Source organism: Cydia strobilella, chromosome 24 (assembly GCF_947568885.1).
Source record: "Cydia strobilella chromosome 24, ilCydStro3.1, whole genome shotgun sequence".
NCBI lineage: Eukaryota > Metazoa > Arthropoda > Insecta > Lepidoptera > Tortricidae > Cydia > Cydia strobilella.
The window spans coordinates 8,562,647-8,582,522 of NC_086064.1; the positions used below are offsets into that span (position 1 = coordinate 8,562,647).

Sequence of the window (19,876 nt, forward strand, 5' to 3'; positions counted from 1 at the left end):
GCAAATGGTTATACACAATGTATGGTCTGACGTTTATCTGACATGGCTAATTTTGACATTACGTATACATTTGACGTTCCCCTCCCCCGCAAAAATTGGCAGACTTTTTTGTACAGCAAATTAACAGGCAAGGCGTCTCCGTTGGTTATATCCTCCAAGTTAACCCGGATTGCTAAAGACGCCGGTTCGAATTCGGCCTTCACCACTTCGCTACACTTCGGCTTCACTTTTTCTTTAATATATGACATTTATTTCAGTTTATAATAAAAGGCTGTTGAATTGTAATATTTTATTTATTTATTGTATATTTGATACGTCCATAGTGCAACGTTGGAATCGTTAGAGAGGAAGGCGAGTCAAGTACACGCGCGGCCACGGCGGCGGCGGCGCGGGCGCAGCGTGCGCGTGCGCGTGTCCGTGCGCGTGCGCATGCCCGTGCGCATGCGCGTGCGCGCCCGCCTCCTGCAACTGTAACAAAAAAACATGCACCGTGTTACACCTACAATCAATATTATAACGTTTTCATCACACTCGCTCAGTAAATGTGGAATTGCACGCAGGCTTACCGGGAACTATAGAAAAAGCGTTTTCCCTAGGGAGTTATGAAGTTTCCAGTATTGTAATTAACAGTTTTTTGTCTTTATACTTCATTTTTGTATCGCAAGTGTGGTGAAAAACATTGTGTAACTCGGGGCGTAATAATATTGCAAACTAGAGTCTATAAATCGCTCCGGAAAGGCGTCGCGATTTATCTATAATCTCTTTTGCAATATTTAACTTGCCCCATGTTGCACAATTTACTATTTTCAAACGCGAAGGGTAGGATGACATATGATTTTTCTTTATTCCATGCCATTGACGTTGCAGACCAATCCTTTTTTACCCGACTGCCAAAGGAGGAGGGTAATGTTTTTAACAAAAATATCTTGAATCCTAATAGGCCAAAAAATACATATCTTCGTAGCTTATAATATTTCATTATAATAGACTCAAATCACCAAAATATGTAATGTTATAAAAAAAACGTAATTTTAGGAAACGGAACTCAATAGCAATAGAGTTTCACTCTACTTATCGACCGAATCATAGACATAGTATATACAAGTAGTTATAATAAGTTTTGAATGATTCACGTTTAGTTTCACTAGACTTATATTGACCGGGATATAGACCGTGATCACCTTTTGTATTGTTTATGAGCTCCCGATATTTCGACGCAGTTACATGCATCTTGTTCACGGGTGACTGAAGATAGGGTGATAGATAGACTGCGTCGAAATATCGGGAGCTCATAAACAATACAAGAGATAATCACTGTCTATATCCCGGTCAATATGTCTAGCTTGTCACTAGTTAGACATGAAACCGAGCAACCAGGGGTAAGAAAAAGACATAGTCATGCCATCAAGCCCGACATTCACGTAGATAAATCGGGATCCCGTTGTTTGACATAATTATTGAAAGTCATAATGTTAACATTTCAGGATTTTCGTAAGGTTATCCTGTAGATAGGTTAGGTTAGTTTTATGACAATCATGAAAAGTTACTCTTTTCTGAGAAAAACCAAATTATGACTAACGAAAACTCGGACTAGCAGTACATTATGACTTAACACTTTATGAGCAACAATAGAGACCCAAATAAAGCGGCGCCATTCACACTAACAGGGCGGGCTGAGCCCGACAGTCAGCGCGCGAGGCGCGCTCCTATACAGGAGCTCCTATACGATACAGGACGCCTGCAGGCGTGCTTCACACTAACAGGGCGGGCTGAGCCCGACAGTCAGCGCGCGAGGCGCGCTCCTATACAGGAGCTCCTATACGATACAGGACGCCTGCAGGCGCGCTTCACACTCACAGGGCGGGCTGAGCCCGACAGTCAGCGCGCGAGGCGCGCTCCTATACAGGAGCTCCTATACGATACAGGACGCCTGCAGGCGTGCTTCACACTAACAGGGCGGGCTGAGCCCGATAGTCAGCGCGCGAGGCGCGCTCCTATACAGGAGCTCCTATACGATACAGGACGCCTGCAGGCGTGCTTCACACTAACAGGGCGGGCTGAGCCCGATAGTCAGCGCGCGAGGCGCGCTCCTATACAGGAGCTCCTATACGATACAGGACGCCTGCAGGCGTGCTTCACACTAACAGGGCGGGCTGAGCCCGATAGTCAGCGCGCGAGGCGCGCTCCTATACAGGAGCTCCTATACGATACAGGACGCCTGCAGGCGTGCTTCACACTAACAGGGCGGGCTGAGCCCGATAGTCAGCGCGCGAGGCGCGCTCCTATACAGGAGCTCCTATACGATACAGGACGCCTGCAGGCGTGCTTCACACTAACAGGGCGGGCTGAGCCCGATAGTCAGCGCGCGAGGCGCGCTCCTATACAGGAGCTCCTATACGATACAGGACGCCTGCAGGCGTGCTTCACACTAACAGGGCGGGCTGAGCCCGATAGTCAGCGCGCGAGGCGCGCTCCTATACAGGAGCTCCTATACGATACAGGACGCCTGCAGGCGCGGTCACACTAACAGGGACACGTACTGCTCGAGTTGTACCTATAGTTGTGGTGGTGAGTGTGTACATGAAGTGTAAGCACCTGTCACTGCTTGGAGCGGCGTGAGGGCTCGGTGGCGGTGGGCGGAGGCGGCGGGCCCTTGTGCGCCAGCTCCGACACGTACTGCTCGATGATGCTCGCTCGCTCCTCCGGTATGTGCTCCAGCGCGAGGTATCTGAGGGAACACCCCATATGTCATATAGTTTATTGCTAAATAATGTATCAGGATGTGCGAAAATAATTAGGAGAGGTATTGGGCACTGTGAATGTCATCTCGCTTTGTGTGGTAGGGCACAGCACAGCGGATGTCATTCCAGATCTTGAGCAGAGCCCAACTTGGGAAGTACCTCCACCTTACAGAAAACCGCAGCCAAATTTTATCCGGGCAGTTTGCCCTTCGGGCATCTGAAGCTACCTAACGAACCTAATCTACCTACCTACCGACGCTTTTTCCCCAAAGTGTAATGTTATCACGGACGTCACACTAAATCAATAGGTAGGGTAGGTTAGGTTCGTTAGGTTGATCTAGATAAACCGGAACCGCGAATAGGAGCCCCGCGTAGCGGGGCTCCGTCGACTCAGGCTAAGAAGACTATGTTCAATGGACAAGTATCTATTTTGGCAAATTAAGGATTTGACGAATGTCTAACTTGACGAACGTCTAACTTGACGAATCAAGGATTTGACGAATGGCTGCGAAATCCCGCCGACGGAGCGGCGGCTGACGTTCACGAGGCTTCACTATACGTACCTGGCGTCGTGTTTGAGCATGTCGTGTACTGGCTGCAGCTGCTCGCCCCCGGCTGCATCCTTCACGCTAGCTAACGTCTTGTGTGTGATGGATCTGGTCTCTTGCAATAACTGTCGCAAGGCAGTTTTGGCTGCGCTCTGTCTGTCGCGCTGGAAGTCGCGGAATTCGCGCTCCATCTGTAAAATAACATTATTAAATTAAATAATCATTAAGGCTTAAATATTAATGTAATAGAGTACAATTTCATAAAACCTTGCAAAACAGAAAAATTATGGCAAGGCAATACAAACCGGGTGAGCCACGCACTTTGATAAAATAAAATGAATTTTCTATAAACATTCAAATTATTTTTTTTACTAGCATCGCGGACTGTAATATTAACTGAACATAAAAACATTTCATTAAAAATAATTCATAAATGACAGCAACATAAGTATAAAGCTAAAAAAACTGGACAAGTGCGAGTCGGAATAGCCCACAGAGGGTTCCGTACTTGTTAGTATTTGTTGTTATAGCGGCAACAGAAATACGTCATCTGTGAAAATTTCAACTGTCTAGCTATCACGGTTCATGAGATATAGCCTGGTGACAGACAGACAGATGGACAGTGGAGACTTAGTAATAGGGTCCCGTTATTACCCTTTGGGTACGGAACCTTAAAAATTACAATGAAATATAAATTGAATTAAAAATTACAATTAGACTAATTAGAATGAATAGTGAAAATAATTTATTCATTGCCTACATAGTTGTTAACCTAGCAAATGTAATAAAAATTGTAATTATTAAAAAGGTATAAGCTAAAACATTTTTTTAATTAATATTGGTGGCGCCAGAAACAGATCCGATGATGTAGGATATAGATTAGATTAGATTAGATATATTTATTTCACAACATATGATTACAGTACAAATTACATTAATGTCAATTTATAAGAATCTACATTGTGATCGTCAGAAATAAATATTCGCTGCAGTCTACGCTGCTTCGGTAGCTCAGTTGTTAAGAGCAAGGTCGGTCCAACAGCAGTGAGTTTAAATTTTACGCCCATCACGGTGAGTAAAGTTTGTAGTGTGTCGCTAGTGTGCTCGTGTGTGTGTGTGTGTGTGTGTGTGTGTGTGTGTGTGTGTGTGTGTGTGTGTGTGTGTTACCTTGTCTGCACTGGTGTAGACGGGTGCCGCGGGCTCGGCCCGGAGTCGCGCGCGCACGTCCCTCCAGTGCGCGGTGGGGGCGACGCCCATCTCGGTGAGTAAAGTGCGTAGTTTGTCGCGTCGCCGCGTCGCTAGTGTGCCAGTGTGCGAAGCGAATAGACGCTCCTGGAATAAACATTCGAGTATTAAAAATATGAAATTAAAATACGAGTATTATGAGGCAATTTTACCTATCTATAGGCCTATCGTACGCGGCGCATCATTGTGTACTTTATTGCAATGCACGAAGGTTGATATTGAGCTGTAGCCGCGCGCGTCAGTTGACGTCTTTTACGGTAATCAAAGAATATTCTCACTTAATAGAGAAACGTAGACAGCAGTTATTTTTAGACACAATTTCTATTTTAAAACCCAGTATAAAACTATAAAGAGTAGGTAATTTGATAGTGACGTCACATGCTAGTGTTTCATATAAATTCCATAGCAGCAAAATCGTTTTGACAGATCGAAAAAAGAAACTGATTTGATTTTATTAGCAGGGTTACGAATCTCCTCGCTTCGGGCAAACTCGGCTCCGTTCGGCTCAGCATTGCTCCGAGCAAGTATTAGGGTTGGCACAACTTGACGTCCCTTTGCGTGCACGACCACAGATAAGATAATGACTTGAATCTTGACAACCCTAAATAGCCGAAAGGGATAGTACAGTCGCCATCATATATATCAGAGCGGCCGAGGTGTTCACAATATCTGAACACGCACTCTAATGCCTTGACAATAGAGGCGAGTTCAGATATTTGTGAGAGCCTCGGCCGCTCCGATATATCTGATGGCGACTGTACCATATACACACAGCATGATTCGACCCTTTTGTTTTTATTGTTTTCGGAGTGGGAAATGCATTTACGCATACGCATGGGGAAGGGGGGGGGGGGGGGGGCCTCGCCGCTCCTGTCCCCTCTCAGCTGGCGAGAGACGAGGGAGAACATGGCCCTACCCACTAGCATGATTCGACCCTAAACCGCTGTCAAAGTTCGGTTTTATAGGAAGTTTCCTTTTTGTACGGTAGTAACTATTATTTATTCTGTATTCTGTAGTCAAATACCGTATACAAACCTTGTCTTCTTTGGTGAGCAGCTCTGCGGCAGTGTATCGGTGGTCCTTCTTCAGTTGCTTCTTGGCCTCGCGCCACGCCAGGTCCGGGTTGCGGACCAGGTCCGCCAGCAGCGCGTTGAAGTGCTGGAAAAACACTCATACCTAAGTTTGGTAGATAACTTTAGGGTTCCGTGCCCAAAGGGTAAACACGGGACCCTATTACTAAGACTCCTCTGTCCGTCCGGTTCACTAATTTATCGCCGAAAATTGTATTGCCGATTATCAGTTCCCAACCAACTTTTCGCATATCATTTCGCGGAATGGTCATGTGCCAAATTGTCAAAAGATTTTTTACTTCCCAACCTCACAGTTACCAACTGTACGTTTGGTCTGTTATATAGTCACTTTTCAAAATGCCACGTTTCGAGTAGTAGAATGGTTTAGTACGCGTAATATCCATTTCGCTGTTGAATGTTTACCAAATGTTTTATTAAGCAGTTTCGTTTAGTAACTATGTAAAAAGATTATAAAAAAATCGATTCTGGCACTCGCCGGCCGCTGCCGCGGCATGCTCGCTGCGCTCGCTCGGATTCGTGCGCTGTTTGCTCACGGTTGACCTAACATGCTCCTCCTCGGTTCGCTCGTCGTCGCACCTACCTAGGGTTGAGAATTCCGGAAAAAATCAAATGTTTTTTTCGGGAATTTTTCAAAATTCCGTACTTTTCTGTTTGTTTTCCAGTTTTATCCAGAAAAATGAAATACGTCACACACAATGCCACTGATGAGTGATGACAGTGTCAATGCCATAAACAAACACATTAGACATGCAACCTTAACCTACCTGTTTAAATTCCTAATTAAGTATATTGAAAAATACATTGTTTATAATAAATTTTCCCGGTTTTTTCAACGCTACACCTACCTGTACTCTGTCACATATAAGATTTCTGTTGCTATATTTATTACAAATTCATATTTATTTTAGGAAAGTTCAAGAGCTGGGTTTCTGCCAAATTAACTTAGTTTAAGTAAAAAGTTGCCTCATGTATGAAAAGGGAATTGTTACACTGATGAAACGTTATTCGTTTAATAGTTGCATAGAGTAACTTATACTAGAGCGGTACTGTCATAGTAAATTTTGTAACCCCACTAAATTCACTGCCATCTGTCGACACACTTTACAACTAAAAATAAATATTTATAAAAATACGATAAAATGTATTTAAATATGGATAAATGATTTTTTTATTTGCATTAATTATTTTTGTATGATTTTGACCCATGTTCTTTCACTGGTATGCGTTAAAATTATAAATAACAAACGAAACAGTCAACGCCCTCTATACGAGTGTAAGCCAAAACTAGTGGCGCCATCTGATCGAGAATCAAATTTTCGTGATTTTCGAGGCACGTTTTTTCCTTAGACTGTATCCATCTATTACGGAGTTATATCTATCTTTGCACTGATGAAACGTTATTCGTTTAATAGTTGTTTGGCCTAGTGAAACATTTGACATATGATAAGTATCCGAAAAATTGTGAATCATTATAATCTACTTTAAAATAATTATGCCAAATGAAACTTTGTCATACAAAAATTTGGCAATAGTTAGTTGTCAAAGTGAATCATCGGCGAAATGTTGGTTGGCAAGTGAAATTCGGCTAAAAGAAGTTCGGCGAAAACCAAAGAAACACTCGAGATTTCACATTTTCTAATGCTAAAACGTTTCATAATGGAGTACTACACTGAACATTATCAACGAACCTGCACCGCCTCGTCCCTCTTATGGTACTCCCTCTCCTTGTCCCTGTCTCGCAGGCTGGTCGCCAGCGCGCGCTGCACCTCTCTCTCTCGCTCCTTGATGGACGCTTGCGCGCGCGCCGCCCGCTCCCGCGCCGCCTCCGACTCCGCGTCGCTGCCCGCCTCCGCTTCCGGGTCCGCCTCCGCCTCTGCCTCGGAGCCCGTCGCTGCTTCCGGCTATTAAACATATCAGACGTGAATATTCATATGGAATGAACTTCAAGCAAATATTGTGTAAGGTTAGAAGCAATTTTGTACTTCCAAATTGACAGCTGAAGTAGATGACGCCGAACGGATCCGTAGACTCTGACCACGATAACTTTGCACAGACTTGGCAGTAAGAATAATTGATGTAGCACTTGGTATGAAAACTTAGCGTGATCCGACCAAAGAGAGTTAAGTAGACAATAGAGTGCTCATTTCATACATCAGTTTTGTTACCAAAAAGAATATTAGTAGTAGTAGTAGTAGTAAATCACTTTATTGTACAAAACAAAAATTGATAACATGAAATTCATATAAATTATAATATTATTATTTTTTAATATTATTTTCGTAGTCGAAATTTAGCGTCAAGTAGCGGAATTATCAGTACGCGTATCAGTATCAGTGTGTCGCGACTGAAGAAAAGTGTTTTGCTCAACAATTTACAACTAATATTAAAAGCGGAAAATAGAGTTCCGGTTACTTTCTGTTATAACATTAGCTGAAAATTGAGCATTAGACTTTCCGTTCGTCGCGACATCTATTGTCGAGTAGCAGTGCTGATAATTCCGCTACTTGACGCTAGATGTCGACTACGAAAATAATAGTTTTTTTGGTAAGGCGCCATTCATTTATTACGTAAGACGGTGTTTGCCAGAGTTTGACCCCCTCTCTCACCTATGTAAGAAAAAATAGTATCGGCTGGCCCCTTTCTTTCTATTTAATAATTATTACGTAAAAATCTAAAGGGAAAATGCACATTGGGATTATTTTAAGTTTGATTTTCAAAGATACAGTATTAGGAACGTTTATTTTGTACCTTTTAAGGTACAAAAAAAAATGTTTTGATTATAATCAACTTTGGTATTTTGGGATTTTTGAATATCTTCACGAGCTAGTTCACTACATAAAATTGGTGGTTTTTAGAAGAAATAATTGAGTTACTTTAGAAAACACAGAAATCACCATACAAGTGCCTTTAAAAATTGAGGAGTTCCCTCAATTTCTCATAGATTCTATCATCAGATCAGAACCAGGTTACAATCGTTACTCGGCCAAAGAACCCGTCGGCGAAACAAAAATCGGCGTATTTTTTTTCGGCATATCAATAGGGCGCGAGGAAGAAGGAAGCTAGCCTGGATGGACAATATTAAAAGCTGGACTCATATTAACGACGCTGCCAACCTGAGCAGATTGGCACAGGATAGGAATAAGTTCCGAGAGATGGTCGCCGACGTCCGATGAGGACATGGCACAAGAAGAAGAAGATCAATAGGGCACCGGCACCGTTAGTTATATTATGCGTGAAAACGAAGTAGTACTACTCTAGCCACCCCAAGCTCCTCCAGGAAACCTAGCAGTCTCTTCAGGTTGCTAACTGCCTCCTTCAGTGCTCACGGAGTCCCTAGATATTGGCTCCTGTATACTTCTACCTGTTTATTCTAGGAGAATATGTTTTGCTGTTTCCTCTTCTTCCATGCACGCTCTGCACATGGGGCTGTCTGTTTTACCCATGTTATGTAGGTGTTTTTAGGGTTCCGTACCCAAAGGGTAAAAACGGGACCCTATTACTAAGACTCCTCTGTCCGTCTGTCTGTCACTAGGCTGTATCTCATCAATCGTGATAGCTAGACATTTGAAATTTTCACAGATGATGTATTTCTGTTGCCGCTATAACAACAAATACTAAAAAGTACGGAACCATCGGTGGGCGAGTCCGACTCGCACTTGGCCGGTTTTTTTTAGGGTTCCGTACCCAAAGGGTAAAAACGGGACCCTATTACTAAGACTCCTCTGTCCGTCTGTCTATCTGTCTGTCACCAGACTGTATCTCAACAACCGTAATAGACAGTTGAAATTTTCAGATGTATTTCTGTTGCCGCTATAACAACAAATACTAAAAAGTACGGAACCCTCGGTGGGCGAGTCCGACTCGCACTAGGCCGGTTTTTTTAGGGTTCCGTACCCAAAGGGTAAAAACGGGACCCTATTACTAAGACTCCTCTGTCCGTCTGTCTATCTGTCTGTCACCAGGCTGTATCTCAACAACCGTGATAGACAGTTGAAATTTTCACAGATGATGTATTTGTTGCCGCTATAACAACAAATACTAAAAAGTACGGAACCCTAGGTGGGCAAGTCCGACTCGCACTTGTCCGGTTTTTTTAGTGTGTATAACCTTAACGTTATACGATGGTTGTTTTCATTGAAATATTGATAATTAACATATATTTTAACTAGTAATTGATGTACGAGTAATTAAATATTTTGTCTACACATATCATACACTGTCTACGATGCTTTCAGAATCCGTAAGTAATGGCCAACTGTAGATAAAATAAATTAAACAGCGATATCAAAATGTTACATTTATTCACAATTATTTTGGACATTTTCTTACCGTACACAATAAAAATACAAGGACAATCGATGAGTTGCGAGGGAATATTGATGAAATATTTTAAATTTTTCTACTCCAGCACTATTATTTGTAGATTAAATGACTGCCAGTGAGATCGAAATCAACCTCATAAGAAGTGCGGTGTCTTAAGGGTCCCCGGCAAGCTCGGTTCTTCATACAAACGTAGTTCCGCTCTCATATTAAAACGAGTAGCTAGTTTGCTCTGAAACTTTGTACTTACAATAGGATAAGGTATATCTATGTCTGTAATTAGTTTATGTAGCTTCAGATACCATAGTTAAAAAAATCCTGCCTCTCCTTCCTTTCCTTCCTGCCTGTGAAGCCGATGGTCCTGGGTTCGAATCCCGGTAAGGGCATTTATTTGTGTGATGAGCACAGATATTTGTTCCTGAGTCATGGGTGTTTTCTATGTATTTAAGTATTTATATATTATATATATCGTTGTCTGAGTACCCACAACACAAGCCTCCTTGGGCTTACCGTGGGACTTAGTCAATCTGTGTAGGACTGTCGTATAATATTTATTTATTTATTTAAAAAAATACAGCGAATTTAAGCTTTTCATACAAATCTTGTTTTTGCTCTATTTCGTTTGTTTTATAAACTGGAGCTATATAAACTAATTTCATACCTAGATATACCTCATGTTATTGTATGTGCAAAGTTTCATTACACTCCAATTATTATTATTATAAACCTTCTTTATTCCTTAAGTAAACTTAGTCTATTTGTTACATATTGTTATATTTGTTATATTTTTTTTATAATACTTTCATAAACAGTTGTTATTAAAGTTTGTTGAAGATAATAGTTGTTTTTTATTTTATTTAAGGCCCCTTTCGGGTAAAGGTCTCTTACACTCTATAATAATCTATTACACTCCAATACGTAGTTTTAAAATGAGAGCGGAACTACGTTTGTATGGGAAGGTGCAATTCGGCCGAGCTTGCCGGGGACTCTTAAGGATCCTAACAGCAGTGTTCTTAGGAATATTCATACAATACTAATGCAATTGTTGTTATTTTTTTAATTCTGACTTCTAGGCCTTTGCGTATCTACAAACAATTATTCACTTTGATTTTATTTATAATTTTAGGTGTTTGCTGCTGTCTTAGAAAAAATATTGTTTATAGGTCTTAAAATTGGAGTTTAGTTTATCTCCAAAAAAATTCTGATTATCTCCGAAACGGAGTTAATGAGGGCTACCGTTTTGTGCTCACCAGTTGGCGCTACTGTAGATGTAGGTCCAGAAAAACAGATCTCGAAATTCTTCTATGCTTATTTTTATAAAATCAATACGTTCTAATATACACAAAGGTATTTTAACGTCTAAATGTGGCATTTTTTCAAACTGTTTAATTTTGCATATATTTTAGTTGGCACTTTTTAAACCACTGTGATTTATTGAGCTATATCTATTGTTTACCATGATTAATCAAAGATGGACAATGATTTACCACAATTATGAATAAAGAGTGAAAATTAATAGTATTTAATTTGTAAATAGTAGGTAGTGATATCGTTTAATTATTTTCAAATACAGTACAAAGCCTGCACCAACAAACGTCTCTTTTTGATCCAGTGGTTGACTGATCGAGAATGCCTTAAGTCCACCATTTGTACTTATTTTATGTGCAATGAAGTATAAATAAATAAAAATTCCCTATAAAAAAGCTTGAAATCCAAATCTTCTATGCATTTGACATTTTGAAAGACCTCCATCTACACTAGCGCCCCTAGTGGCGAAATTAAAGGCGGATGCCCTATTAGATTACCAGTGTCTTTGAGAAAGTAACTTAATTTAAGCTCAGGAATGCACCCTTGAAATTAAAGGAGTAAATCACCGTGTACTAAACACTTTAGTGCTTAAATTTCCTTCCAAATCCTTCCATAATCCTTTTAAATCTATTTTTGGTACGGACGGCTAAGGAATGGAATGCGCTCCCGCCATCTGTATTCCCTGATCAATATGACCTCGGTCTCTAAACAAGAGTGAAAAGGCTGTTACTGAACCGGTGAGCTCCATCTTAGGCCCTGTCTTCACTTTCCATCAGGTGTGACTAGGGCCAATCGCAGATCAGTTTATAAAAATAAATAAAAAAATTACGCAGCTTGTGCCTCCATAACGCAGGAATATAAATAAAATACTCATAATAAACCACAACTTCCCTTAAGTATTTTAATTCACAATCTTAAAATAGGCAGTATTACATACTACATTATAATAATTACAAAAACGACGTAACCTACAACCATAACAAATTTACAATTTTTATTCACTATTTACAATTTCCGAATTGATATTATTTTTAGTCCAAATATGTATTATAATATTATATGTGCCATGTCAATCAAAAGGGTAATTACTGTCGGTTGTCAATAAGGCGCTATTTCAATATAGCTTGAATTTGAAATCAACGTTATCGACAACTGACAATGTGGTACCTTTTGGTTGAAAACGTCTCATATTATGATTAAAAGAAGTGTATTTGATATATTACATTCAATGGAACTAAGAGAAAGTATTCTGAAGGTAGATTAGTAGGCATTACTTAGGGAAATAATACTATAAAAAATTGAGATTCAAAACAAAATGTGTTACATATTTTCTTCAATCATAAGTAATTCTGAACAAGTGTGATAACAAATCAAATTATTTTATTAAATATTTTGATTTGTTTTTTTTTTAAAGTAGTCACACTACTATATATAAATTAAAAACTGTAATAGATGTCATATATTAAAGAAAAAGTGACGAAGCCCTCCAGTGGTGAAGGCCGGATCCGGTCACCACTGGAGGGCGTCGTCACTTTTTCTTTAATATATGACATCTATTACAGTTTTTAATAAGTAATTCTGATAATTCAAAAACTAAATCAATTTTTATTTTCATTTGATACACTGAAATAAGATTATTTTTAAATGTTGAATAAATATATAAAATACACAACAATCCATGTAGTGTGGGACAAATAACTTATGTTTATTTTCATTATACAGGTATTACGAGCAGGCAATTACTAAAATAATTTATTGTATATAAGACGTCTTTACAAAATTCACCTCTTTGTGTAAGTCTGGTAAGCTTCGGTTAGTGGCGATTGAACCGGTGTTCCGAAATGTCGCAAGTTCGAGTCTTGCCTGAAGTGATACCCTGTATAAATATTTATACATAAAAGTTTTTATCCCACTCCACTTAAGGCCAGTGCACACTGGTGGGGTGTGGGAAGCCTTGCACGTGCGCTAACATGTTCGATCTATGCACGCATATGTTGCGCAAGCGGAGTGCCGTCTGTCATAAGCAGAGCCCGGAATTCTCGTGGCATTTTTGAGCTGCCATAGGGACTTCTCGATTATCGCCTGCCGATTATACATATCTATATCGATAAATACAGAATACAATATGTAAAATATGATTACGAGTAGAAGTAAACAACATGCAGTCTTATCGCGATGACCGATCTCTTCGAGATAACCTTTGGATACCAACTTTTAGGAAATTATAAATATAAATTAAAATTTGAATAACAAAACATCCGTGAGACACAGACATATTAAACATATAAGTATCGGGTCACTCACGTATTTCGAGCGTTTTCGACTTAAAATACGTGAGTGACCCGTTACTAATATGTTTAATAAATTAAAATAATAATATTTTATTGTTTCCTTTAAATTATAAGACTACATGTTGATTACTTCTACTCGTAATCACATTTTACATATTGTATTCTTTATTTATCGATATACATATGTATAACCGGAAGTCGATAAACGAGAAGTCCCTATGACAGCTCAAAAATGCTACGAGAATTCCGGGCTCTGCTCATAAGAATCCGTATATTATAACCAGGCATCGTAAACTGCGAGCGAAATCCATTTAAATGACGTATGACAACCAGTTAGACGTATGAAAACCCTAGTACTTTAATGGATTTCGCTCGCAGTTTACGATGCCTGATTATAACGCGCTCGTGCACATTCAAGTCTACACACACGCGTCCTGTGTGCACAGGCCTTTATTGGAGATACTATCCGGTCGTTTAGGGCAAGTTCTAAATATTTTGGCAAAGGTAAGAAAACTTTTCGCTGGACATACCCTGCCTGACCATATAAATATAATTTTATTCACAAATGTGTCGAAGTCTATAGTCTGTATCTTTAGGTATTTAAAAGAATGTAAACAAACCACAATTAGGTCACGTTTTTGGGAAATTTTCCTTCGATTGTATAATTGACGTACACGAATTGAATTACAAATACGAGGGGGCCAGTTTTATTTTTTAACGAAATTTTTTAAAAGACGTGTAAGTAGGTACTATAACAAAATATCCATCTGTATGTGTGCATGGAAATACGAGTATATATAGTACGTACCTACTTATGCACTCGCTTAGTTTCATAACATTGAATTTGATATTATAAATGAATTATAAATCATCATTAGGTATTTTATTGAGCAAGAATCAATTGTAATTTAGTTGTGTAATATATGCTATTACTTCGCCCTAGTAAATAACCTAAAACGAGATCGAATATTTAGTCATTAGAGGATAGATGAAAACATTACACGATTAAATGAAATAGGTTAAAGCCAGAACGATAAGGAACAGATCCGGGCAGTTTTCTATTTGGTTGGTTAACTGATAAATGTTTCGAGTACCCGAAAATGTGAAAACACATTGTTTACATTTATTTAACTACCTAAAGATACACTCTGCAAAGAGTAAAACGACGAAGAAAGATACAGACTTTATAGTAAAAGGTACCACTTTGTCGCTTGTCGTTTACCATAAGGACGAGATTTAGAATAACCTTTAAAATCGTCTTATGACAAGCGACAAAGTGGGACTTTTTTCTTGGAAACAACACAAATTATAACAATTTATATGTATTCGATTAATTATACACATTATGCAGTTTGTATTCATACAGGAAAAAATTGTACCTTGAAGCTTTAGGATTAACAGTTTATATTTCAATGAGGGCTATCGTTTTTTTGCTCACCAGTTGGCGCCTCTGTTGATGGTGGTCCAAAAGACTAAATAACAGCTGTCAGTCATTGAAGTGACAAGTGACATTTCGAACTATGGAAAAGACCACCATCTACACTAGCGCCCCTAGCGGCGAATTCATACGCGTTAGCCCTCATTGTATAAAAACAGATTATTTAAGTAATTAATAGCATCAGGCCTTACCTACTTTGCGGAAATCAATACTAATTAAAACAAAAAAAAAATACTTTGCCTATGCGAAATGATAACGTGCTAACCCAACATTTGTTTCGTTCTCAATTAAAAAAAGGTACCACATTGTCGCTTACCGTTAGCGACAATGTGGTACCTTGTGCTTGAGAAAGACACATTTAATAACTAGTGCGTTATTATTTCGCGGATTAGGAGTAACATGACACTCTCTCAAGATTTTTTTCCGCTTTTAATTTGTTTCTAAACTTATTCGTGTACGACATACATACAATATATTTTATACATAAGTGTGTGTAATTTCGGTAACAATGAAATCCAATTAAAATGTGGAAACATCAAGACTCAGTAAAGGCTTTAGCTATGTACAATAAAACGTTGAAATTCACCCAGATCATAGAGTAATAAAGCTAGCTTACAGTGCTCACTCAACACATACACTACCGCTCATAAACTATTTAGGCACTCGTAATTTTTCCCATACAATTGTATACAAAATCGACTTTCAGAATTATACCGCTAAGTCGCAGTCGGGTAACAGTTTTTTGTGCAGTTTACTTTTTTAACTTAACAGACATATCGAGCTTCAAAATGATGTGCAGAATATTCGTGTACATTGCCTATTTACCAAATGGCAAGCGTAAAAAAATCCATAAATCGTTTTCCAGTACAAAATCGTTTTATTTTGTATGAACTAGTACATAAGGGTTTTTTAAATCGTTGCATAAAGTAAACTCGAAATTTTAAAGGATGTCTTTGGCAACAATTTGAGGCTCAATATATTTACCTAAACAAAAATTCAATCCGACATGTAAGAGAGTCATTTGCCTGCGATCAAACAGTATGATTTTAAAAATAATTTTTGTATACAATTGTATGATGAAACTTGCGGTTGCCTAAATACTTTTGAGCGGTAGTGTAGATAAAGCGAGGTTAATAGTTATTAAAGGCGTCCGCTGGCGCCGGTGCATGGACGCGGGTGGCATTGTAGGTGAAATCCGTCCCACCCGACCGCGCCAGTTAACCTAGCAGCTAGCGGATACCCTAAAGGGGCCCACTGACTACCAGTCCGCCGGACGATATCAGCCTGTCAGCTAAAACAAAAATTTGACAGTTCCGAACGATGGATAAGTGTGGCTTACGGATAAGTCTGGCACGCCTTCACATAGGGCATATTTACACATTGACTAGTGTTTATAGCGAGTCCACACATTTGGTACTTTCTACTTGCGTTTAATCAATGTTGTAACAGTCCCTAATGTGCCAATAATGTGTGTGTGTGTGTGTGTGTAAAGGCCAGACCCGTATTGACCTACATACTTGCAGTGCCTCCTTACAAAAAAAAATTTAAATGCACCTTTTTCCTCATTTCCATCCAAGCGTTTACCCTGCCGGGCTAGCACATGATTGGCGCGAGAGTATCTCGCCGCGACATAGACTACCCGTCCTCCTTTAATTCATACAGTTAATAAAAGACGGGTAGTCTATCTCACGGCGAGATACTATCGCGTCAATCATGTGCTCGGCCTACTGCACTCTCTTTGTTTGCTGCATTCACTTTTTAAAATAATACTATGCAGCTGCTAATTTGATTTTACGTCATGAGGTGGCATTTTAAATTCTGGTAAGTATGGTGTAAATGGTCTTGTTATAATTTACGTAAGTAAATCTCACAGAACTTTTGTAAGTGTTACTAGAGTTAGACCAAGAAAAGCCTGCAACGATTTTGATAGCACACGCAGCGCAAGTGTTATTTTAAACGTCAAACTTCTATAAAATTATGACGTATAAATAACACTTTAATCGCGTGTGCTGTCAAAATCGTTGCAGAATTTTCTTGGTTTAACTCTAACTGTAATTTTATTTTTAGGTGTAAACGCAGTCGTAATTTACTTACATAAATTTTACGTTAGAAACTTACAAGTCTAAAGTAGCTTAGATCACAGTAAAAAGTTTAGTAAACATTCCACTTACTTAGTCACTTTTTCCAGTATGATTACGAAAAACGGGCAGATTTGTATGTACAATCATTACAAATATAGATATTATTGTAAGAACTAAGCATTTTTTATAGGAAGTTATTAATTTTCACGTTTATCAGGTACTTTCCCAAACACGTTTAAAATGCATATAACACTTAAGCTCAGTCATTATTCATAAAAATCTTTTTAAAATAATTCTGATAATATTTACAATGATTTATAGAATAATATGATACAGACACAAATGAAAATGATTGAAGAGAATACAATTTTAGTGTATTGTATACATGTTATGTAGTAAATAATTCTATTGTTTAGCAAAATTCAGTCACATTCATTTTGTATCACGCAGAAACGTCTGCGATTAAGCTTAGAAATAAACTAAAAGTGGAAAAATTCACTGTCTTGGGTGGGACTTGAACCCACGACCACTAGTGTCGTAGTGATCCAGTGGTCGTGGGTTCAAGTCCCACCCAAGACAGTGAATTTTTCCACTTTTAATTTATTTCAGTCACATTATTTCACATTAAAACGGGATAGTCCGCAAGACGAATGCGAGTTTAGCCGAACCATTTATATGTGACATTTTCAACCGAAAGGTACCACATTGTCAGTTGTCAATAAGGTTGATTTCAAATTGATGCTGTATGGAAATAGCGCCTTATTGACAACCGACAATAAATACCCTTTTGATTGAAAATGCCACATATATTCAACAGTTTGAACTTTTGACGTGATAAGAATCTTTTTAAGCCAGGGATACACTAGTGGACAAATATACCGAGATGTTGGGTGAAGTGGCGCAACGTTGCCGGACTTCGTTCGAACTGGCAACAGCGCGCGACACATGTCGCTAGTGTGTGTCATAGGCCGTTAGATGTCGCCTGTGTGTCAGCGCGAAGTTTCGCGAAGTCGCACGACATAGTATGACGTCGCTGCCGACTTAACTTTTTGGACGCCAATGACGGATATATAGGCACCGCAGGTCCAACGCCAAAGACAGATTAATCGGTCAAAGATCACAGAGCAACATAGACCTTCGTGCATGTGCATAAAGTTCAATTTCAGTTATGACACTTGGGTGACGTGACGTCCAATCCGAGTGAGTCGAAAAGGTTAAGTAGCGCGGGTGCTGTTTGTGGAGACCGGTCTGTTTAAGTTTACACGGGCTTCATTTTACCTATGTAACTTTACTTTTAAGTGGCATTAACGTGAGGCACTTCATTCGGTTCTTGTCTGTTTGTCTGATTTAATATCTTTGTCTTTTTATTAATTATATAACAATTCAAGTCTTTATTATATAACAATTTACATCTCTGGATAATTTGATGATCTTTTTTATTATTATATACATTAGCATTGCTTGTTAGTCTCCATATGCTACGGTGGCCAAAATCGAGAAAAAAACTGTCTTAAAATTGAATTTAGCGCGGAGCAGGTACCAGGGCCTCATGAGTTACGAGGAGGTGTCGTTGACCAACCCGCCGGGGGCGCCGGGCCCGGCGGCCGGGGCGCGTACGAGTATGAAGGTATCGCGGGCCGCGGCAGCTCGCGTATCTTAGCTGTATACTTTTGGTTTGTTTACGTATATGATTCTACTAGTTGAAAGTATTATTTTTTTGTCTCGTAGAAAAAGTATTGTATACAATAGTGATATATTCAAGCTTTTCAATCTCGTACCTTACTTAAGCAACTCAGCAAGATTCGTTGCTTAAACACGGTACTCGACTGAAAAGCTCTCTATTATATCACGATTGTATAAAATACTATTATCACACCCCTTCCATATAACTAATTATTAATAAGTAAGAAAAGCCAAGTATGGAGTGAGCACTAAGATTTTCTATATATCTATGCCCCTAGTGTATCCCTGGCTTTAAGATAACGTATAAACTTACATTCTTCTTACATATTAGGACTAATACTGTCTTCACACAGGATGCGGATCTGCAAGCCGCTCCGGCCGGTGTGTGAGCGGGACATCTCTATACACGCATAGCGCTCTCTCTCTCACGCTCCGGAGCGGCGTGATAACCGCGTTAGTTACAAAAAAACATTATTATGGTCAATGTCACTGAGAACGTCCGTTTTCGTTTGAAATTCACATAAAATTCGGTTGTTTTAAAATAGTCTCTATATGTATGTACACAGAGTTCACTGTAAAAGAAGTCTATTTCTTTGATGGGGCGTTTTAAAAAAAACGTACAGCAAGCACTATTCTTTTTCACTCTTCTTCCGTTTCCTATTGTCCTTCTTTTGGGTTTTCTTCGCCTTGGCGGGTTCCGGTGACTTAGGTTCGGGTTTTTTCTTTTTCGGCGATTGTTTGACGGGTGATTTTTTCTCCGGGGTAGGCAGTTTTTTGGACGACCTGAGTTGTTTAGGGGACCTGACGATTTCAGGAGAGCTGGAGGCGGATTTGGAGGGTTTAGTGGACTTGGATTCTTCTTTCTCCTTGTCGGGTATGCCGAGGATGTCGGCCCACTGGTCGGGGGGAGGCGTGGGTTGCTTGGGCTCATCCTCGGCTGTTGATTGATCGGATTTCTGTGGAAGACGGAGCTCGGTTGAGGGCGCTGCTGCGACCTTGTGCATTACATAACACTCCTGCCAATACCTAGGGTACTTCCTACTTGGAAACATCAGTTTCAACTTAAAATATTACTGATATTTTAGCTATGAAAACGTCGTGATGATACGTGATATGTCCTTTATAGTCGT

At 39.5% G+C, this 19,876-nt stretch overlaps 1 protein-coding gene across 5 annotated transcripts in view; it reads right to left on the bottom strand.

Annotated features, from left to right (window-relative positions):
* Positions 1-320: 320 nt before the first annotated feature.
* The window catches only part of LOC134751969 (transcription elongation regulator 1-like), a 72,933-nt gene continuing 53,377 nt past the window's right edge, over positions 321-19,876 (bottom strand). For 2 of the 5 annotated variants that reach the window (XM_063687489.1, XM_063687488.1), the window contains exons 19-24: positions 7,314-7,526; positions 5,570-5,692; positions 4,457-4,621; positions 3,305-3,480; positions 2,596-2,728; positions 321-468 (exon numbers count right to left, since the gene is read on the bottom strand). In XM_063687489.1, the coding sequence (XP_063543559.1) occupies positions 2,599-2,728; positions 3,305-3,480; positions 4,457-4,621; positions 5,570-5,692; positions 7,314-7,526 (807 nt within the window). In that variant the 3' untranslated portion in view covers positions 321-468; positions 2,596-2,598. Of the gene's footprint in view, positions 469-2,595; positions 2,729-3,304; positions 3,481-4,456; positions 4,622-5,569; positions 5,693-7,313; positions 7,527-19,203; positions 19,703-19,876 lie in introns of those variants that run through there. The other 3 variants (XM_063687487.1, XM_063687486.1, XM_063687490.1) reach the window with 2 other exon arrangements.